This window comes from Nyctereutes procyonoides, unplaced genomic scaffold, assembly GCF_905146905.1.
Source record: "Nyctereutes procyonoides isolate TBG_1078 unplaced genomic scaffold, NYPRO_anot_genome, whole genome shotgun sequence".
Lineage (NCBI taxonomy): Eukaryota > Metazoa > Chordata > Mammalia > Carnivora > Canidae > Nyctereutes > Nyctereutes procyonoides.
In genome coordinates, this window is record NW_026575034.1 from 410465 (window position 1) to 433950 (window position 23486).

The 23486-nt window shown below is 49.9% G+C and overlaps 1 protein-coding gene across 1 annotated transcript; it reads left to right on the top strand.

Annotated features, from left to right (window-relative positions):
* The first annotated feature begins 687 nt into the window (after nucleotides 1-687).
* On the top strand, nucleotides 688-16358 carry CBLIF (cobalamin binding intrinsic factor). The gene is made up of 9 exons (XM_055317611.1): nucleotides 688-766; nucleotides 1986-2162; nucleotides 2866-2979; nucleotides 3407-3547; nucleotides 6004-6185; nucleotides 10050-10227; nucleotides 11637-11838; nucleotides 14254-14372; nucleotides 16297-16358. The coding sequence occupies exons 1-9, from the start codon at nucleotides 688-690 to the stop codon at nucleotides 16356-16358; spliced, it is 1254 nt and encodes a 417-aa protein (XP_055173586.1).
* Nucleotides 16359-23486: the final 7128 nt, after the last annotated feature.

The window sequence follows — 23486 nt, forward strand, 5'->3', positions numbered from 1 at the left end:
TATTTACTTTAAAAGATAATGCCTGAGAGCCCTGGGTGTTTGAAACGGCTTTGTCGCCAGATAAGGAGAGAGAAATAAAATAATCTCTGGGCAGGTGGCTCAGGTCGGTTTAGCGTCGGACTCGATGGCGGCTCGGGTCTTGCTCTCAGGGTGGGGAGTTCCAGCCCTGCACTGGGCTCCCTGCTGGGCTTGGAGCCTAGTTTAAAAAAAAAAATTACAATTTCTGGGAACCTCGGGTCCATTGCTTGCCTGAAGTCAAACCACCTTAAAGACCCGGGTCACAGTAAGTGAATTCATTGCCTAGAGGCCAACTTCACCTGGCAGATCCTCACGCCTACGCCTACGCTGAAGCCTAAGCCTCGGTGAAGTGGCAGCTGATAGAGACCAGGAGGTTGGGATCTGTCACCGCGGCCCTCCCCGCATGCTCACCCCAGGTGAGACACCCCAGAGACTGTGCCACTAGAAGTCACCTTCACGCACCTTGGAGGATCTATAGGAGGGAATCCAGATAAGCACATGGAAATTAGAGACGGAGAGAGAGGTCGGCGTAAGGGGCTGGGAGTGGCTGGAAGGGAAAGAGGGCAGACTGTTCTGCAAAAAGCACATATAAGAGACAGGAGAGGAAACACCCCACTTTCAAGCACAGGGATCAGCGCACGGGACCCTTGGACAGGACGAGAGAGGCAGATGGCCTGGTTCAGCCTCCACCTGCTGCACCTCCTGTGGGCGGCGGCGGGGACCGGCACCTGGGCCCGAAGCTCGTGCTGTGAGTACGTCGTTGCTTCCAGAGAGGTCACAGGAGCAGCTCCCGGGGGTCTGTTGCGGGGAAAGTGATGGGGAACAGCCATCCCTGCAGGGGTTCCAACGGCGTGAGTCGGGGTGAGCGTGTGCTTCATCCTTCCTGGCCAAAGGGCAGGAGATTTTGGAGGCAGGTCTGCGCGTTTTCCCTTAAGAGGGATTTAAATACTGGTGCAGGGACGATGGCTGGTGGCACCGAGACGCTCAGAGCTGCCCGACCACGGGCCGCTGCGAGGGGGGATGGTGGTAGCCACCGAGGACAGGTCAGACCCCGTTTTCTGTGTTTTTCAGGTAAGACGGAGGGGGGTGCCTGGCTGGCTCAGTTGGAAGAACATGCAACTCTTGATCTCAGGATTACGAGTTCGAGCTCCTTGTAGGGTGTAGAGATTAATTAAGAATAAAATATTTAAAAAAGAAAAAAAGGTGTGGGAAGGCACCTGGGGGGCTCAGTCCGTTGAGTGTCTGACTCTTGATTTTGGCTCAGGTCACAATCTCAGGGTCGTGGGATCAAGCCCCATGTCGGGCTCTGTGTTCAGCAGGGAGTCTGCTTGTCCCTCTCCTGCTCGTGCATGCACTTGCACGGCCTCTCTCATAAAAAACAAACAAACAAACAAACAAATAAATAAATAAATAAAATCCTAAAAAAGCAAAAAAAGAAATAACTTTATATGTTTTAAGATTAATTTATCTTAGAGAATGGGGGCAGGGGGGGACAGAGGGAGAGAGAAAACCCCAAGTACACTCCATGCTGAGCACAGAGCTGGACTCAGGGCTCCATCCCAGGGCCCCGAGATCAAGACCTGAGCCGAAACCAAGAGTTAGAGGCTTCACGGACGACACCACCCAGGCGCCCCAAAAAGAAATGACTTAAAAAAAAGAAGAGTGAGAAAAAATGCAAAGAAATCCGTGATTTCTAGGAATGTGCTAGAAGGAATATGCAATGTCCGTGAGCCACAGGGCTTGAACTAAGTGAGAAATCACTCCGTTAAGGATGAGGGTCATTTGCGAAGATGTGGAGTCTAATTGGCCTCAACAGACCATCTCCATGTTTCCTGCATGTGTCCCTGATAGTCTCCCCGGCAGAGGGTGCCCCGGGAACACCGTCCTCCGGCAGGGAGAAGCCCGAGAAGCGCGCTTCTGCGATGAGGGAGAGGACCGGGTTTAGCTCGCGGCTTTTCTCTTCCCAGCCGTTCCCCAGGCGGCGCAGCACCTGGTGGATGGCTTGCAGGTGCTCCTGGAGGACTCCGTGAGCAGCGCGGCGCCCCCGAACCCCAGCGTCCTGATCGCCATGAACCTGGCCGGGGCCCTCAGCGCGGAGGCCCGCGAGCTGCTGGCCGACAGGCTCGGGGCCGGCGACTCGGCCGGTGAGAAGCCAGGGCCCCCCGGGTGCGCCCCCCCGGGACCCCGCGAGCGGAGCCGAAGCACCCAAACCCCCTCCCTGTGCACCTGAAGGGGAGCGCGGGGGCCAGAGCACCTGCAGAGCCGGGCCGCGCAGGAGGCCGTGGGCCAGGTGCCCGGTGAGCAGGTGCGCGGCCCCCTGGCTTCCTCCCCTAACCGGGTGACTCTAACAACAAGGACACAGCCGTAATAATAACAACGATAATAATAATAAATCCTCTATTCTGCGTGCCTCCCAGGATCCAGTTAGGTAATAAAGTGAAAATTACTTTCAGGAATGAACCTGCATAGGCGTCCCTGCCGCTCTTCCAAGTAGACACCAGGGATCCCCGGTGAAGCTGTCGGGTCACACGGTGCTTGCTCAGCAGTGGTCGAGCGTTTTCCCATACTCCTTTCCTTAAGAAAAACAAAATAAAAAAAAAAAACAAACCATCTAGGGGCATCTGGCCGGCTCAGTGGGGGCACCATGGGGCTCTTGATCTCCGGGTTGTGAGTTCAAGTCCCATGATGGGTGGAGCAATGACTTAAAAATATTTCTAAAAAAATTATCTAATCACATCATTAAAAAAATCAGAATGATCTGGACAAGAAGCAGGGAGCTCCGCCCTGGCCCCCGGCGCAGCGTCCTCCGGGAGTGTCCTCGTGACCGTTTCGTTCTCCCCTCCGCAGGGCTGAGCGTCGGCCAGCTGGCCCTCACCATCATGGCCCTCAACTCCTCCTGCCGAGACCCCGGGAATAAAGTGTCGGTTCTATATGGACAGATGGAAGCCTGGCCACCTTCGAGTACGACCTCATCGGAGGAGAGGGGAGACTGAGGCAGAGGCCTTCCTGAGCACGTTAAGCCTAGAAAGAAAAAGCAGGGTGACCGGAGAGTCACTGCACGCGGGACCCTCAGATAATCCCACGTGGGGTTACTCGCTCTGATTCCAAATGAACCAGAGAAAACCACACCCCAGGGACGTAGACTTACCGCCCCCACCCGAGGACCCCCACCACGGCCTCCCCCGGCGCCGCCGGGGGACATTCTTATTCTGGGGAGCTTGACGTTACTTTTGCCAACGTGGAGCCTTTCTTTTCTTTTTCTTTTTTTTTTTTTTTTGGATGGGTTTCTCTAGAAATTTCTATTTAAAGGTTTGACTTTTACCTTTTTCATGAAGGTACTCACGATGGTGAATGTTCGTCTTACAGAGACCCTCTGTCCCCTTCCCAGGCCCCGGTGCTCCGGCTTTGACCTTCTACGGGCCCAGCCTGGCGGTGCTCGCCCTGTGCCAGGAGCACCCGGGGAGGGCCCTGCCCGTGGCAGCCCGCCTGGCCAAGATCCTGGCAGCCGGCCTCTCCCCCTTCAATACGGGTGAGTTGGCGGCCACCTGCAGGCGTGCCCAGAGCTGGGAACCCAAGGACGGGAGGGAGGGGGGCTGCGGGGGGAGGGGGGAGGCTCCCGTGGAGGAGGAGCCAAGGGCCTGGAAACGTCTGCGGGTGGGAGGCCTTCGGCGAATACTGTCGGAGACGTGATTAGGGAATAAGTGAAAGGGACACAGGGGAACCGATGGAATGACGGAGCCTCCCCTGGGGGCGCTAAGGCTCCCAAGTCAGCAGTTTCTCCCGGCAAATTCGTAAAGAATTGAATCCATGTCTAGACTCAGCCCCTCCCTGAGTGCTCTCTCTTCTCTCTTTATTTTTATTTATTTATTTTTAAATATTTTATTTATTTACGAGAGAGAGAGAGAGAGAGATAGGCAGAGGGAGAAGCAGGCTCCATGCAGGGAGCCCAACGCGGGACTCGATCCCGGGTCCCCAGGATCAGGCCCTGGGCTGAAGGCGGCGCTAAACCACTGATCCACCTGGGCTGCCCTCTCTTCTCTTTTAAAGATTTGTTTATTTATTCGAGAGAGGCAGAGAGACACAGGCAGAGACACAGAGACAGAGAGATAGAGGCAGAGACAGAGGCAGAGAGACAATGGCAGAGAGACAGAGACACAGAGGCAGAGACACAGAGACACAGAGACAGAGAGACAGAGGCAGAGAGACAGAGACACAGAGGCAGAGAGACAGAGACACAGAGATACAGAGGCAGAGACACAGAGACAGAGAGACAGAGAGACAGAGGCAGAGAGACAGAGGCAGAGAGACAGAGACACAGAGGCAGAGACACAGAGACACAGAGGCAGAGAGACAGAGAGACAGAGGCAGAGAGACAGAGACAGAGACACAGAGGCAGAGAGACAGAGACACAGAGACAGAGAGACACAGAGACAGAGGCAGAGAGACAGAGACAGAGAGACAGAGACACAGAGAGCACACGTGCGCAGGGAGAGAGAACCTCGGGCTGACTTCACGCTGGGCGTGCAGCCCACTGAGGGCTCCGTCTCAGCTCCGAGGTCATGACCTGGGTCGGAGCCAAGAGTCAGCCGCCCAACCGCCTGAGCCACCCGGCGCCCCGGACCTTCCCCTTTAGCACTACCACCGATTTCATTCTCTGTTCTCGGTTTCTCCTTCGAACAGCCCGACAGTGTCTCTAGTAAACAGACCCTCCGGGCCCCAACGGCGCGATGCTCCCCCTCCAAGGAGACGCCAGAGCCATGGTGTTTCCTCATCCTCCCGTGCTGGGCTCTGTGCGCGGAGCTCCTCCCCGGGCCCACGGCCCGCCCTGTGCGCCCTGTGCGCCCTGTGCAGACAAGGGTGCCTCCTCTGGAGGACGCTCTCCCGGGCCCCCCGCTCCTGGCCGCCTTTTCTCCTCTCGCTCTCTGGATCGAGGTCTTCCCCGCTCCCGCGCAGCCTCAGCAGCTGCTGCATCTCAGGACTCTGTCCTTGGAGGCTTTCTCAGACCAGGAGGCAAGGACTCCTGCAGGCTCCCTCCGGGTCAGGAGCTCACGGGCCTTGGTGTTCCGTCGGGGACCTCACGCATTCCTAGGCTGTCAGTTCAGGAGATTTGACTCCTTGGCCGACGACGGTCGCAACACCACTGTCATCCTTGACGGGGTTGCACAAACTTCGGGAGGAGGTTACCGTGAGGAGGGGAAGCTCAGCGAAAGAAGCCATCTGGCAACTCTTGCATTTCTTCTGTCTTGTCCAGAGCTTGCTCGTTCAGCCCACATACACTTTCCCGTGAAATAATGAAAACGGCCCCGTGCTGGGTGCTGGGGGGGGTGCAGAGTTCCCCCCACCCAGGAGCTCACGGAGCACAGTAACAACAAAACAGCAGCAAGTGCTGAGATTGCCAAACAGGTCCAAGCAACACCTGCTAAAAAGTTGAGAAACGAGGGGCACCTGGGTGGCTCAGTCCGTTAAGCGTCTGACTCTTGATCTCAGCTTGGGTCTTGATCTCAGGGTCATGAGTTCGAGCCCAGCATGGAGCCAAGTTAAAAAAATTAAAAAGTTGAAAAAAAGAGACTGCACCGTGGCGCTGGGCAGACCAGCGAAGGCGTCACCACCGAGAGGTAGTGACAGCTGGGCTTTCAAGAACAGGCGACATTTTGAAAAGATAAACACTGGGACGAAAGCAATGAGATCGAATCCGGTGCCGGTCGACATTAATTGAAAGGATGGGCCCCGGAGCCATCTAGATCTGGGTTCAGGCCCTGGCACGGCTACTTACCAGCTGGGGGGCCGCGGGCCATCACTTGGCTTCCCTGAGCCTCCATTTCCTCATCCCTTCAGTGGAGGTAATAGTAGGTCCTATTTACAGGTCTTCCTGAAGAGTAAAGGAGATAGTGTAGCCGGAACGCAGGAAGCACACGGTAGATGTTAGTGGTTGGTGTCGTGCGGTGGCGGTTGTCTCACCCACCCACCCCTGCCCCTGCTTCACAGACACAGGAGCCATGGTGACTTTGGCTCTGACTTGTATGTACAACAAGATCCCGGAAGGTTCAGAGGAAGGTTACAGAACTCTGTTCAGTCAGGTACTAAAGGATGTCGTGGAGAACATCAGCATGAGGATCAAAGACAATGGCATCATCGGAGACGTCTACAGTACCGGCCTCGCCATGCAGGTAAACGCGTCGCCCCTGCTCTTTGTTGGGTCCCCACCCGCGCCGTGAGACTGGATCGTAGGGTCAGGAGCCCACGCTTCTCCTAATGTCTCCAGGAAAGACCAGCTAGTGTGACTTGAGATAGATTCCTTGTATTTGTCTCGGTTTCTCTACTGGTAAAAAGCAGAGTTTTTTTTTTATAATTTTTATTTATTTATGATAGTCACAGAGAGACAGAGAGAGAGGCAGAGACACAGGCAAAGGGAGAAGCAGGCTCCATGCAGGGAGCCCGACGTGGGATTCGATCCCGGGTCTCCAGGATCGCGCCCTGGGCCAAAGGCAGGCGCCAAACCGCTGTGCCCCCCAGGGATCCCTAAAAAGCAGGTGTTAATTCCTCCCTACTCCTAGGTAAAGTATGAAAATAAAACTACATGAATTCTTTTCTCTTTCTCAGAAAAAAATGAATAAATCCTAGAAACATATTGGTTTTTTTTTTTTTTTGGTCATGATAATGATCAAAATTTTTTTGATAATGATCAGTTTGTTCATAATAATTATAGATTGATGAAAATTTGATGTATAAAAAATAAGGATATTAAAAGATGTCTTTTAATAAAGATTTTAAAAAAGGATATTAAAATTTTGACCATGAAAATTTGATCATGAAAATTTGATCGAAATTTTTTTGATGATGATCAGTTTGTTCATAATAATCATAAATTGATGAAAATTTGATGTATAAAAAATAAGGAAATTAAAAGATATTAATCTGATGTATAAAAAAATAAGGATATTAAAACTGAAAATGATCAGTTTGTTCATAATAATTATAAATTGATGAAAATTTGATGTATCAAAAATAAGGATATTAAAAGATATCTTAATAAAGATATTAAAAAGGATATTAAAATTCTGATCATGATAATGATCGAAATTTTTTTGATAATGATCAGTTTGTTCATAATAATTATAAATTGATGAAAATTTGATGTATAAAAATAAGGATATTAAAATTTGATGTATAAAAAAGGATATTATATTTATTCCTCAAAAAATGGAATTTTCTGATTCCATCTTGCCAGACCTTTATCTTGATCAAGAAAATGTGGGCTTGTATTTAGGCTGATTAGTGAAAATAACCTAAAGCTGACTTGTCAAGCTCTTGTACAATCTCTATCTCATTTCAACCTCACACAGTGCTCTAAATGGCAGAGCCAGGTGTGTCTGTACCCACGTCCTATACTCAATGTGTTCCTTGTACAGATTCTCAGACCTGGATTCTGTAAGAGGCTGCTTGTTATATCTCCAGATGCAATCCCCACCCCACTGATTGGGGTTGATCATTGATTGGGGTTGATTAGGGCAGCCCCTTTCAATAAAGATAGGCTAATGATAGTGGGGAGAGATGAACAGCTAGAATCAGAAATTAAAGGGTCATCTGTGGCCAAATCCTCTAGTCCAAACTGAGAAGTTTATGCTCCAAAGTCTCAAAATGCCTAATGCAGTTAATAGAAAAGCTACATCATGACCCTCTTAACTCAGAAAGCCCAGGAAACAGAGAACCATGGAATTATGATGCCAGCTCTAAATCCAGTATAACTCTGGGCAAGTGGTAGAAAGAAATCTTGTTGGGGGAAGGAGCAGACGTTGGCCCTGATGCTCCACATGGTAGAAATTAGCAAAGGACAAAAACAGACTAGAAATCAGTTTATGTTAAACATAAAGGTAAATTAAAAAAAAAAAATTCCAAAGTAGGAAGCAGCTAATGAGAACAAAGCAGCCTCTGTGTCACGTCGCGGTGAATGGAGTCTTGCCGTGGGGCAATGGACTGTCACCGTCGCTGATTCACCCAAGAGCAACCCCGGGGCCCGGGTCTTGGGAGCCCTGTGGAGTATCAGAGGCAGACAGGAAGGGGTAGGAGATGGGCTTTATCTCTGACTCGCTTAAACCTGCTTCCCCTTAGTGCCAGACAGAGAAATGTTTGCTTTTGTTTGGTTTGTGAATTCCGTTTGGGATTTTATCAGCCACCGGGTACATTCTGATAAGCTGTACCTAAGAAATAAAGCTTTACTTATGAAAAGGCAAGATCTCATCCTTATGCAGATATCACAGGTCACGTGGCTCGCTCATCAGTTAGGACACGTAACCTCTCCCCACGGGAGTCACGGCACACGGCTAGAGTAGACCCACGCAGCCTGACGTCTGAAATCACCAGATACCTAACGCGTAACTTGTTTCTAATTTTTTTTTAAGTTTTTATAAATTTATTTTTTATTGGCGTTCAATTTGCCAACATATAGAACGATACCCAGTGCTCATCCCGTCAACTTGTTTCTAAATTAAAACATCCTGCTGTCGAGAAGTAAAGGGCTCTGGAGAGGTCACCACTCGAGTTTGAATCCCAGATCTGCCACCCTGTGGGCAAATATTGAATTTCTCTGAATTTCACTTTCCCCCATAAAAGCATGGTTGCAAAGGTTTTTTTTTTTGTTTTGTTTTTTTTAATCATAAGCACAAATGTGATGCTCAGTAGCTCTCATGGTCTCTCCCAGCTCAAGAGTGGTGATATGAAGCTTGCTCTTCAGCCTTCAGTCACTCATCCTCCTCCAAGACGTCAGTGCCCTTCAAGTGCTCTGGCCGCGCACTCATGAGGCACTTCCCCTGTCCCAGAATTTCTTCTCTTCCTTCTGTCAATATTCCAGAGCTTTCGATGTTCCTAGGAAAGGAATCTGATTGGTTTCTGACTCTACTCTCACTTCTCTCGTTTCCTATTCCAAGCTTCAGGCGAGTCAGTCACCAGCCACCTCAAACCATTGACATACACTGAGGGTCGTGGTCAGCACAACCCCAAAGGGAGGGAGGTGGTGACGAGATTGCACGTACCACACGTTACAAGATGCTCTTGCTTATCGTCCCACATCTGGACCTCAGATGAACCCCCAAAGGCAAGCGGGAATGCTGATTTCTATCTTACCCTTGCGATACAAAACTCAGCAAAGTAGAATGAATTACTTGGTGCATTAATGAAGAATCATTTTGCAAATAACAGAAACCCAGATAATCTTTGCTTGAGATTAAAAAAAAAATGGGGATTTACTATTTCACATCAACTAGAGGGTCCAGGGCTAGATTAAGTTTCAGGATGAACCTGAATAAAGGACTCAAATTATGTGTTTCAAGCACTACTCTTTTTTTCGTTGCCCAGCCCTGGTTTTCCTCACTGTCTCCTACTGCAGGGCTCCTTCAGAGTGACTGAGGAAGATGGCCATTATGGCCCAGTGCTTACTTACATGGTCCCCAGCAGGAGAGAAGGAAATCCTTCCCTCCCTGAATGGCCGTATATCAGGGAAGGCGCTGGCTAGTAGGGTGCCCACCAAAAGGATCATGATTACTCTATGATTAGCCCAGCCCGGCTGTGAGTCCTCCCTGTGGCCAGACTGACGCTCCTGACATGATCACAAAGTATGGAAGGAGTCCACCCAAGGGTGCACCGCACAACCCGAAGCAGGAGAGCTGTCCTCGGCTCAGATGGCCAGGCCGTCCCAGACTCACACAGGCCCCGGAGCGTGTGAGCCATGCTGGCTCTTACCTTCGCTCTACCTGCACGTGCCGTAAATGCAGCAGCCCTGATAGTGGTCCAACAGGTATCTGTGCGGCAATCAGACTTGGGGAACACCATCGCGGATAGTTGTGTGACTGCTGTGTGACAGGCCCTGAGCTAAGAGGAGGGGATGCAGCAGCGAGCACGACAGACATCCCAGACCCTGGGCAGCTCAGGTTTGGACCCTGGGTGGTCCCCGAGACCGGTGATCAAGCACGTCTCTGGGAAAGCTTCTAAAGGCCAACTCTTAGCTGTGCCTAATCTCTCTGTCTCTCCGGTCCCAGGCTCTCTCTGTGACACCTGAGCCACCTAAGAAGGAGTGGGACTGCAAGAAGACCATGGACACGATACTTAAGGAGATTGAGCAGGGGAAGTTCCACAATCCCATGTCCATTGCCCAAATCCTTCCTTCCCTGAAAGGCAAGACATACCTGGATGTGCCCTATGTGTCCTGCAGCCCTGGTAAGGACTCTTCATCTCTGCCTTTCCTTACGTCATAAGTGGCAACTTATGCCAGTGATAATATATGCATCGACTTTGAGTGGTATGTGGGCTTGTTACGTAGGCAGAGCCACAGCCGATATCCAACCCCCGGGCGGTGCGTGCTCACACACCCACCCTCAGAATTCAGCCCCACTCAGCACGTCACTCAGTACGTATTAAGTGAGCACCTACTATAGGTAGAGCATCATGTGAGGTGCTGGTGAAGAGGGAGTGTCCATGGTCCTAACAATCAGATGATATATAACTTTATTCATTTACCTGGCCGATGCACTAAACATTATTCTGTGCCTTATATCTGCTCTTTACAAGGTCGGGAGACAAATATGTAGAAAAAAAAAAAAAAAAACCAAAAAAACAAAAAACAAAACAAAACAAAACAAAAAAAACAAAACCAACAACATTTGGAAGAATGAAATAAGTATTAAATATAAATGGAAGCCGCACAAAGCAAAGAAAGCCGGGTCTGAGAGACCAGAGAACAGGGCTGGCATTGAAGCCTAGACTTGGAGATCTGGATACAAAGCCTCGGTGCTCCTGGCACACCGAAGGAATGGGGTGGAAAGCTGGCACAGTAGCTTTTTATTTTAAATATCTCTATTTTATCCAATTAAAAGTAGAATACAGGGACACGTAACTTTGCAGAAACGCGTACAAAGAAAGTGGGAGTCCTGCATACGCATATCCTTGCTCCAGAGGTCACGAGTCTTTGGTAAAGACACCTCACACCCTTCTTTCTAGTATAAAGTACGGTTCACCTTAGGGTGCGTGGTCTTCTCGAGGCGAGCAGAGGGCTGGGCTCCTCGTCTATCTCAGCCCACGATCTACAGAGGCCGCGATCAAGCACCCCGGTCCCAACCACATCAGACACGGCCACGTCCACCTGCCTCCTCGGGCTGCCGCCCGGTGATTTCCCAACCTTGACGAGGTGGCCCTGGAGTCTCTCCTAGGATCCTACACCATAGAGGCCCCCAGTGTTCTGCTAAATGGTCTGAAATCTACTACCTTTTGCTTCCAGGTTCACAGTGTTGCTGAAAAAGCCCCCAACTCAACAGAACTCAATCATGCAAAATGCACAACGTGCGGTTAACAGTCCTCCCTTCTGGTTATAAATTCTTTTGACAAAAACTAATGTTCACTATAAGACTAGCTGTCGGCTCTTCAGCTATGAACGATTCTCTAGAACGGAAGTGGGAGCTTCAGAGATCACACCAGTGCCTCAGAACAACCCAGAAAGGACACAAAATCACTGCCATTTCTTAAATTTTTTTAAAATTTTTTTTTTTTTAGGATGAGTTGTCAATAACAGAGGTTTTGCACCCATAATTCAAGCCCCATGATCTTTAATCTGGCCTCTTGGCTGTCCACAGGTCATCAAGTGCAACCCACTCTCCCCAGTCAACCCAGCCCCGTTCCCACCTCGGCATCCAACATCACCGTCGCGTACACCATAAATAACCAGCTGAAGGGGGTGGAGCTGGTCTTCAATGAAACCATCGATGTTAGCGTGAAGGATGGATCCGTGCTCCTTGTTGTCCTAGAGGAAGCACAACGCAGAAATCCCATGTTCAAGTGAGTGCTGCAAGCCGCGTTCACCATTCCCCCCGGGCCCCATGTGAATTCTCCTCCTCCTCCTCCTTCCTTCATTTTCTTCTTTTCCCCCTTCTGGTGACTTAGATCTTCACGTCATGGCCCCTCGAAAGGCCTGCAGTGTAGTAACTGGCCAGGCCGTCAGGAACAATACAATCACACAAGTCAACCTAGGATGGAGTCTTACGGACAGGGATTCCAAGGGGAGGCCACTGTGGATTAGGGTAGTCCAGGAAGGCTCGCAGCCCTGGAAAGCTCACGAAGAAGAAGTCCCGCGGGACGATAGTGGAAGATGACGCTCTAGGAAGAGGGATTGGCTGGAATGAAGCATTCGCGACAGGAATAAGCAAGGACTCTGGGGTCCGTGAGTGGCCCGTGTGACGAGGGAAGAGACTACGGGACTGCATCAAGCGGGGCACGTCTGGAAGGACAGGCTGGGCGCTATCGGAAAAGCCTGAAAAACCAGGCCAAGGAATCTGCCCTCCCCACTATAGAAACGTGTTACAAGTTTTTAAGCAAGAAATGTCGTGTTGTAAAACGCTCATTGGTTCGGGAGTGGGAGACAAGGAGGAGAGCTGGGGCTTGCCTGTGGTGACAAATCTGTGGGGCGACGGAGACTCCATCTGTGGTAAATGGACTCACGCCCAGGAAGACGCCACAGGCTCTACGAGCGCTGGATTCGGGGCTGGCGGGGCGGCAAGAGCTTCCAGACTCTCCGTAGGAATGTCAGGAGGAAAGACTGTCTTTCAGAGAAAAGATTCAATTCCTGTAGACAGGTCTAATTGTGGGGAAACACTAGGGAGGTTTGGGATGTTTAGATGAAGGCCTAGAAAGAGGTCAGGCCTGGGAAAAGAGGTGGGATGGTCATGTGATCCAGGTGATGACCCAAGTTGAACCACGCAGAGGTAGCAGGACAAGCTCCCACCCAAGTCCTGAGTCCCGGGCACCTGCCTGGTTCAGCAGAGCATGCGGCCCGCGGGCCTGGGATGGTGACTTCGCGCCCCACGTTGGGGGAGCGCCTCCTTTAAAAACAAAACAAAACGTGAGACAGATCTGTACGCCCACTTTACAGATAGCACCACGTAGGCCCCCGAGGCTAAGTGACGTTCCTAAGACCACAAGGCTTGAAACTGGTAAGAGCTGAGATCTGAACCCAGACTTGACCGTGAAGCTCATGTTCCTTCCACTGCCCTGTCGGAAAAGGGTAGAAGACAGAAATGAATCTCAGGAGATAAAAATCAACCCTTGGGATGTGTTTCTAGTTTGCAAAAAAAAAAAAGAGGAAGCAGTAGAGAAATATGGAGACGACAAAGGTCACAGGAGCTGCCAGGTCCTGGAAGGAGGAGGAGGGCCTTCGCCTTGCAAAGGAAAGACGGCAGGAGCCAAACCTGCAGGGAGATGCCAGGAGAAAGACCGGCCCAGCCCAAGGACGGGGCAACTGGGGGCGCGTGGAATCCATCCCACTGGCCTAGGTTCAGGACTTCGTGTCCGTCCACGGCCCCTATAACGCAGGTCAGGGTAAGAGTTGCATTTTAAGAATACTTTTTTTTTGCATTTCAAGAATCCTTTTTTTTGCATTTCAAGAATCCTTTTTTTTGCATTTCAAGAATCCTTTTTTTTTGCATTTCAAGAATCCTTTTTTTTTTTTTTTTTTGCATTTCAATAATACTTAGTTTTCAAATACCCTCTGGCCATTACCTTACTTCTCTGAGCTGAGCTCTAATTGTGCCTCGTTTTTCTTTCCCTGACTGTGAATGTCATAAATTCATACAGCAGACGCCCGGAGGGGTGATGCATAAAGAACAAAACAAAGCACCTCTGAAACTCATACTACGCTACATGTTAATTAACTGAATTTAAATGACTTTTTTTTAAAAGAACAAAACAAAGCATCTACAGCACATGCACAATGTAATCACTGCTGACATCTCTTTATAGTTTCGTAGGTGTCTTTTCTGTGCATATTACAGACGTGATCCCTCACACGGACGGGATGGTTGCTTCGCGTCAAATTTGTGTCCCACATTTTCACGTAACAATTATTGCACATGTATTTTTAATGTCACTTAAAATTAGTGAAAAGTACAGTTTTGTAACTTGCAAAGAAAAAAAAGTTCAACCTCGGATATTCATTCCGTCCTCACTCATATAAGTACTCACTCATTGTTGGCCATTTATGTTTTAAAAAATTTGCATATTGATAGTTTTTTTAAACTCCATTCATTTTAATTTCATTTAATTTCAAGTGAATTTGATATTCATTAATCATTTGCAATTTCTCCTTTGAGCATGGTTTTATTCGCTCTCTAAAACATTTAGAATATCACTGTCCCTTCACCTTAACCCCTTATTGCCTGACCTAATTGAGATTAATCACACATTATTTTATTCTTACAGATTTGTAACCACGATGACATCCTGGGGCCTTGTCGTGTCCTCTATCAACAATATTGCTGAAAGTGTCCATGACAGGACCTACTGGCAATTCCTGAGTGGCAAAACACCTTTGAATGAAGGTGAGTAAAGGAAAGGGATCTGGGACTTTCTTCCAAAGTCTGAAGGCTACTTTCCTTCATTTCCATATTTAATTAATTCATTCATTTAATCAGTAAATAATTGTGAGGTTGTAGGTATATATATATGATACGTGTGTATACGGTGACAACACGTGTACGCTCGCATATATATCATCATGATACATACAGAGATTCGATTGAACGATAGATCTTGGGCAGATAGATAGATAAGAGATAGGACAGGTGGCTGGCTGTCTAAAATAGCTTTTTCAAAAATCAGGAATCCTAAAAAAAAAAAAAAATCAGGAATCCTGACTCCACTCTGAGCCGATGGGGACACATGCAGCGACCAAGAAACGTGGATTGACCTACTTAGAGCAATAAGAGCTGAAAAAGGAAAAAGCAGATAATGTCAGAGACAAAAAATAAAAAGGTAGAAAAAGCAGTATGTGATCCAAGAAGATGGGCCCGTTGGGATCCAACCAAAGCGCAGGGCCGTCGTGCCAGTGGCCCCGAGCGCCAGGGGCGGGAGCACGGCTCTTGTGGGGTGGTGCGGTCCTACTTCACACGTCAGCTCCGTAGGTGTTGGTGACTCTGTCTTTACCGGGAAAGAAACCAAGTCTTGGAGTGTCAAGGGGGCTCGTGCAAGCCCTGCCTCTAGCGTGGGACGGAGCGAGCAGCGACCGCACGCCGTCGGCCCAACTGCAGCACGCGTGGGCTTCACTCGGCCTTCACTCTTCTTCCTGCTCTGCCGTGGCTGTAAAATCTCCCAAGAGGAGGATGTCGATGCGTGTCCGGGTGCGGAAAGGGGCAGGGATAGAATTCAGACCTCGGCAAGACCTGAACATACTTTGACATTTTGCACAAACACGAAAATCTCCGAGTTAAAGAGGCCTGCGTGTGGCTTTGTCCAAGGATGGTGTCACCTAGCCAAGGGCGTAGCTGTCCCCGTGCAGGGAGACGTGAAGCCACGGGAGGTGGCAGCAGAGCTGAGGCTGTGGCTCCGCAGAGGCGCGTCGTTACCCGAGATGACCACAGAGATGTGTCTTCTCACCCGTCGGGCATTTCGGAGCCCATTTCGGAGACCGGGCCGGGCGGGGCTCGTGGAGCGGCAGCGCGGCCTAAGACAAGTCTTGAGGGACAGAGGCTTGGTTAGAAGCCCCGGCTCTCGCTTGCTGGCTGCTTCCGGCGAGGGCTGAGTCTTCTCGGAACCGGTTTCTAGAGCTGTAAACGGAGACAGGAGTGGCCATTCCTTGGGTTGGTAAGAAATTTTAGAAATAACATGTTTAAAATGAGTAAGTGCAGTGTCTTCAAAAACTGCTGAATGTTAGTAGGTTCTCAGGAGCTGCCTTGGGACCCGAGATCGGGATTGTTCTCCCGTCAGCCAACTGCCGCTCTTCTGCTCTTCTCCGGGGAGAGGATGGTCAACAGAAAGGCCTCGGAGATCCCAGGAGATCGGACCTGGGGTCATGCCTTCCGATGCCTGGCGACCTGAGAGCGAGTGGCCGGGGCTGCCACCAGCTGGCTTTCCTGCCCTGGAACACGAGGTTCTCCACCCACTGCCCTTCCTCGATTCGGGCAACGCTTTTGCGCCCGAGCTCCAACCTCAGCATCCTAAGGTTGGCTCAGGTCAGCGGCCGGCGCGCACACTCACCTGCGGCCAGGTGCGCGCTGGGCATCCGCCAGTCATCACCCCTAATAAGCCTGAAAGGTTTCTTCCAAGGAGATGGTCCTGGGGAACTTCGGGGGAGACGCCTCGCCACCCAAGGGCTCGTGCAAGGCCGCGCTCCCCGTGGCAGCTCCCAGGCTGCAAACCCGGCACCCCAAGCCCGGCCGGGCCGTGGACTTGACGCCTCCAGCAAGGGGCTGAGCCCGGGCCTGGGAGCCACCCTGCTCACCCCTGCTCCTCTCTGCTTGTTTCCAGGAGTTGCCGACTACACCCCCCGCGACCATGAGCACATCACGGCCAACTTCACGCAGTACTGAGGCCGAGGTGGGTCCCGTGCTCTCAGACGTCCCCAAAGGATGGTGGGGCCTTGGTTCACTTTATGCCAAATCTATGCCAAAAAGTGGGTTATCTACGATGTGACCATATTCCTAATAAAAACTTGGAAATCACTGTGTAGAATAAACGATTCAAACTGCCTGCCCTGGAGCCTCTACATCCGTAACCCGTGAAAAAGTCCGGCTTCTCAAGGCAATGACTGCTGGTCATCACTGAAGCCTGGAGAGGGCCCAGCTGGTATTTTTGGGGTTCATTCTGATCTTCTTGATTAATTAATAAACACATTCCTTTACTTCTACAAATGAAATATTTTAAAGACTCCAATTTTCTTTCCTGAACAAAGTACTGCTTCTCAGATCGGTAAAATGGCCAACATTATTGCAAATGAGACTCCCAGATGGTTTAGAACTAGGTGAATGGTGTTATGACTCTCCCCTTCCATTTCTAATATTTATTCTGGGTAAAATTAAGTTTTTGAGATGCATGTTTTATATAATTTATATATATATTTATAACTCAGTAATATAAAATTTAATATATACGTAATATATTAAATATAAATACATATCTAAAATCCCACTCCACGTATTTTTTTTACATATTAAACAGAAATATGTATCTATAACCACACTATATATGTATATTTGAAAGAAAAGTTAAGCTTCCGAAGATAATCATTACTCTCATCTCTGCTGCTAGGAATCGACACTGGTACCAACATTTTAGCGAAGAATATGGAAATTGCATCAAAAGACCTAAAATATATTAACGTCAACCACCAAATCCCAATTCTGTAAGTTAGACAAAGAGACAAAAGGAGAGAATCATAATAGGGCACAGATACACAAGAATCAAAATGTGCGCCGAGGCGGTTAGAGAGCAAACCTTAGAGATTTAGCCTCAGTACCTTCCATTATAATACTGACCCCAAGGCAGACGGTCACCTGCCCCGTCACAGGTCTCCCCTCCCAGCCGCTGGGGTAAGAGCCTGCCCTCTGGCAACAGGAGCTCTGGGGAGGAGGCATGAACCACCAGCCCCAGCCCCCAACCCAAACATACCTACTAGGTACATCATCACCCCAGAAAAAGGCCAGCACTGGTACTGCGGTGGGAGGCACCCTCCAGAAGGGGAAGTGATTTCTCCTACTTGCCATAATATTCATAATATGGAAAACACGGAACAGTCTACATGTCCAACCACAGGGCAATGGGCAGGTAAACCGTGGTGGATCCATGTGAGGGGACACTGAAAAGTCACTGAAGTTCTTAAATTCCGCATATGAGTGAAATCATACTCTTTAAATCCCACGTAAGAGTAAACTCATCAAAGATCTCATTCTTTTACGGCTGAGTAATGCTCCACTTCACGTCTACACCACCTCTTTATCCACTCGTCCATGGACGGACGCCCGGGCTGCTTCCATGATGTGGCCATTGTGAGCGAAGCTGCTACACACGTAGGGGTGCACGTATCTCTTTGAATTAATGGTCCTTTTTTCTTTGGGTAAATAACCAATAAAGGAATCACTGGCTCATATGTGGAACAAAACAGGGCAGCCCGGGTGGCTCAGCGGTTTAGCACCACCTTTGGCCCAGCGTGTGACCCCGGGGTCCCGGGATCGAGTCCCACGTCGGGCTCCTGCATGGAGCCTGCTTCTCCCTCTGCCTGGGTCTCTGCCTCTCTCTCTATGTCTCTCATCAATAAATAAAATCTTAAAAAAAAAAATACCAGCAAGATCCGTGTTGAAGATAAACACCTGCTGACACAAAGTCACCCATGGTGCGCTGTGTGCCCTCCAGGCCCGAGCATCAGGGTGGGTCACCGGGTGGTGGGGTTGCTGGTGACCCATTTCGTCTGCTTGCTTCTCTGTTGTCTACCTTTTCTCCATTCGAGACATTAGTGGGCAACCGGAAGATGGGGGGAAAATACTTTTAACAAAGCGGGTCTTTTTTATGTAACAATAAATTGGGCAACAAAAAAGGAAGGGGTGTCAGTGTGTGTGAGAGAGAATATTGCCCCCCAATTTTTGCCATTAGTTGTGTGGGTTCCTTTGCATGGGCGGGGGGGGGGGTGGCAGGCCAATAGGCTGACAAGGGACCTGTGACCTGTGGCAATTGCAGCGCTGGATGCAGCCTGGGTGCTCCTCCCGGATGAATGGCCAGAGCCCAGGCGCCTCCATTAGGGTTTCTGCAACCTCCACGGCCTTGGCCGAGCCTCAGCTCCCTGCAGGGAAGCCAGGGAAGCGGTCAGGTGGCTGGTAGTTGTCTGCAGGGGGAGGAGGGAAGCCGGCTTCCCATCCCGCTGTGCTTGCCTTTATCTGGATACACGATATCCTCTTGCTGTTCAGGACCGGAGATCACTCCCTGGGACGTGGAACTAGGGGGGCCTCCTCCAGGCTCCCTCCCTCCTCCAGGCTCCCCCCCCCCCCCCAGATCCCGTCATTTCTTTGAAATGACAAAGATGACAAAGAATCCTGCTGGGAAGCGCCAATGGCTCTGAGATTTCTAAGAACGACAACAAGAAGGAAGGAGGAGGAGGAGGGGAATAATTCTGGCCAAGAAAATAAAAACTGAAAGGGAGAGAGAATAGAGCAAAGCAGTTCCAGCTTTCATCCTGAGGACCAAACCCGCAAAACAGCCATGATGTTTTTACAGAAAGTACAGTGAATTTGACCAAACATAAAAATATGTAATAAAGTGACAGTAATTAAAAGGGTGTAGCACTGGTTTCCGATCAAGGAGACCATAGGAATGGGATAAAATGTCAAAAAATATTATGGGGAAATTAGTGTATTATAAAATCACATTATTTTAAAAGATTTTGTTTATTGAGAGAGACAGAGAAAGTAACTGGCTGATTTACTGCATGAAAATTAGGGGTGGTCCTACCTCAAAAAATTAAAGGACATAATGAAAACAATAAAAAAATCCATATATAAACGAAGTCAATGTACTTAATATTATAACAAATGTTTTGAACTGACAGACACACGGTACAGTAGAAACACAAAGCACACAGGCAAGCAAATGACACACACAGGAAAACCGACAGAAATATAAGAGCAAAGAGAGGAGAAAAAGCTCAACAGCACTAAGTCATTGAAAACCTGCCAGCTGCCCTACAACCCGTAGAGTCCGCGATGCGGAGCGGGCCTCAGCGCACCCCGGTGGAAACCCACCCGAGGGCCGCCTCGCCTTGACCGCAGGGTCGGGAGTTCCAGCCCCACGGTGGGGGTAGAGTTTATTTAAAAAGAAAATCTTAAGAAAGAAAAAAAAAAAACTTGAATTTACCCTGCTCCCGCTTACCCAGACTCCGAAACCAACTTTGTCATTTTCTCATTTCTCTGATTTAAAAAGACAAAAATAAAAATTCTGATTTCAGTACCTGAAGCGCCCGATACTGTGTTAAGAGTCACCACCGTGGCCCTGGGTGGCGCAGAGGTTTGGCGCCTGCCTTTGGCCCAGGGCGCGATCCTGGAGACCCGGGATCGAATCCCACGTCGGGCTCCCGGTGCATGGAGCCTGCTTCTCCCTCTGCCTATGTCTCTGCCTCTCTCTCTCTCTCTCTCTCTCTCTCTGACTATCATAAATAAATAAAAATTAAAAAAAAAAAGTCACCACCGTGGATCCATCTGCAGGTGAAGGTGCTGGTCTCCGGGCTCCGACCTGCTGGGGCTGCGGTGCCTCAGTGGAAGCCAAGGGCGAAGGGCGGCAGAGGGGCTGCATGGCCCCACTTGGTGCTTCCAGCAGCTCCTGGCTCTTCCCTGGCCTCCCTGCCCCCTGCCTCTGACCCCTGCCAGGGCTGACCCCCATGGCACCTGGTAGGGGCTGAAGTATGTCCTCCTCTGCCCCAACCAAAAATACATCCTGGGGCCCCAAGTCTTCCCTCAGGCCCTGGACACCCCCATCTCTGCGGCTCTTCCAGCTCCTGGCTCCCGCTCCTCGGTGGGGCCTGGTGAGCAGGAAGTAAGAGGACCCTAAATCCGCACCCTGCATGGGGTCCTCAGCCAGTTCCTACCTCCTCCTTTATGAATCCTGCGGGGGGAGGGGGGGCACCTGAGTGGCCCAGTCAGTTAAGCTCCGACTCTTGGTTTCGGCTCAGGGTCCTGAGATCGAGTCCACGCTCACCTCGCAGAGCCTGCTTGAGGCTCTTCCCCCCTGCTTCGCCCCCTGCTCGTGCTCTCTCTCTAAAATAAATAAAATCAAAAATCAATCAATCAATCATCAATCCATCTGCCCAGAAGGCCCAATGGCTCACTCGGGAATGTGGGGGTCACCACAAAGCTGAGTCAGGTACAATTTTGTTTTAACAGCCTGTTAAGCACATGACATTGGGTGTCCTTTGTCCGTGTTCACGCCGGCAGAGCTCTGAGAGAAAGGTGTGACGACTACGGGGTATTTGCCCCCAGGATGCACGTGTGGGGTTGATGCGAAGGGGCACCTGCGCCCCGGTGTCCACAGCAGCCACACGGTGGGAGGCGCCTCGGTGCCCCCGACAGACGATGGATGAAGAAGAGGTGTCCATGGATACAGCGGGCATCACTCAGCCGCCAGGAAGGATGGCACCCGCCGCGGGCTTCCCCGAGGACGGCCCCGGAGGGCGTGATGCTGAGGGAAGGAAGCCTGCCAGAGAAAGACCATTATCATATGGTCTCACTCACGTGTGCAATTTAAGAACAAAACAGAGGAGCACAGGCGAAGGGAGGGGAAAATAAAACAGGATGAAATCAGAGATGGAGACGAACCAGCTGAGGGTCGCTGCACGGGAGGGCCGGCCGGGTCACTGGGTGATGGGCATGAAGCAGGCGGGGCCCTGGGTGTTCTATGCGACTGACGACTCCCTAAACTCTACCTCTGAAACCAAGAATATGCCATATGTTCATTAATTGAATTTAAGTAAAAAAAAATAAATAAATTTCAAAAAATAAAAAAGGTGTGCAAGAGAGCTCAGCACGTATGTGGATCAACAGGCACTCTGATGTTGCTGGTGAGTCAATCCCTTTGGAAACGTCCTTTATCTCTACAACCCCCCCCCCCCCCCGCCCCATACATGGGAGCAGTCATCCTCCAAGGCTATGGCCCACTGACCCGGAGGGTCTCACGACAGAGGCTTTATTAGACGGTAGGAAGTGACCCCTCAAGGTCCCGAAAACCTCAGACTTCCGCTACCCCCACCCCCTCCAAGAATATACTCGGTCACCCCTCACAACCCCAGCGCAGCTTTCTGCTCATGGGTCCTGTCTCTGGGCTTTAATAAAAACCATTTTTTTTTTTTTTGCACCAGAAACGTCTCTAGAAATCTCTCCCGCCCATTCACTCCGGGACCCCAAAGCACAGCAGTACCGCTGCTCTCTTAGGAAGGCCCTACACCATATGGAAGCGAGGTGACGAAGAAGACGTACCACTGGCCCTTTGACGAGGTTCCAAGGACTTCCTGAGATGAGGAGCTTCCACGGTGATTTATCACATCACGATATTGTGATTAGATTCTGATAAGCCCAAACCCAATCTTTTTATTAGAATGAGACCGTGCGCACACCTGCGCATACACACAGACAACATGCGTGCGGGTGCCGTGTATGTCAACCACTGGCCCTGGAGTTAGGCTTCAGGCTTGCGTTATCTCTTGATTTTAGAATAAGGAAGATTAAACATGGAGATGGTGATTTTTATACAGATCGGAAAATCACAAATCCCAGCGAACAGAGACCTGGATGATCCAAAAATAATGCCTTGTAGCTATACATTGTAGCATCTCAAAATTTCACAGCCCTCACCGAGGACTGGTTCTCCCCTTGCTTAGGCTTTAGGATCACCCACAGGGCTTAGTTCACAAGAGGAATTCCTGGACCCCACCTGCAGTGTCTGGCTCAGTAAGGAGGGACCAGGTATTCACATTTACACCAAGGTCTCAGAAACATCTGATGCAGGTGGTCTGAAGCCAATTTTGGGGAGGTTTTAGCAAACCCATGCCAGTAAAAGTAGGAACATCAAGGTTTTTTATCTCTACTTTGCATCATACTAGCCGGGGAGCAAATCATTTCATCCCAGAACATCCGTTTCCTACAGATACATACCATGGAACCACCAGAGAGAAGCGTAAAGAAAGGGCTGTGAGACCTGGAAGGAGGGAAAATCATGTTTAGGGACGAGGGAAGCCCTTATGTGTCTCCTACCGTTTTCACGACGCTCTACTCTTACTTCTCTTCTGGGGTCTCAGCAGTAGCTGGCCTGTGCTCATCACGTCGTCTCTCCGTAAACATGAAAGGCGTCGCTGGCTTTTCCTCTCTGTACCCTCTATTGTACCGGGCACAACTGTTGCAAAGAAAAATAGGCGTCATTTGTCATGGTAACTGTTTAAATGTAAAACTTTGAGTTTACTTTTTAGTTCTTTTAAAACAAACAAAAGGGGGCACCTGGGTGGCTTGGCAGTTGAGCGCCTGCCTTTGGCTCAGGGCATGACCCCGGGGTCCCGGGTTCGAGTCCTGCATCAGGGTCCCTGTGTGGAGCCTGCTTCTCCCTCTGCCTGGGTCTCTGCCTCTCTCTCTCTCTCTCTCTCTCTCTCTCTGTCTCTCTCATGAATAAATAAATGCAATCTTTTAAAAAAATAAGTTAAATAAATAAAAATAAACAAGGTAGAAATTGGGGGGAGGGCATCAAAAGACTTCGAGACCAATCAAAGACAGGTTGTACTGACACTTTATTTTTCCACCCAAAACAAAATTACACAGTATTCACCCTGAGATGTTCTAATGCCTGAGCACGTTGTCATCTCCCACCTTGGGTGGGAGGGAGCAGGGAAGGGCTGCCTAGAATCGGGCTCTAGCTCCGGATTGGGGGTGTTGACCCTCGTAGGCCTGCTCTTAAGCTCAGAGGCCTGGCTGCAGTCAAGCCCATTCACTCTGGAGCTTCGGGGTGCAGGGGTGTGCAGGTGGCCTGGGGCCGGAGAAAGCCCCCCAAGAGCCCTGCAAGCCTCACGGGCTTTATTTCTCGCCATTTATGAAATTAATCCTTGACCACACGGAGATTTAGTCTAATTTAAATACAACACACAGCTGTCTCAATGCGTCAATCCCATTTGTGTCCTATAGGCTTGGGAAAGATTCTCT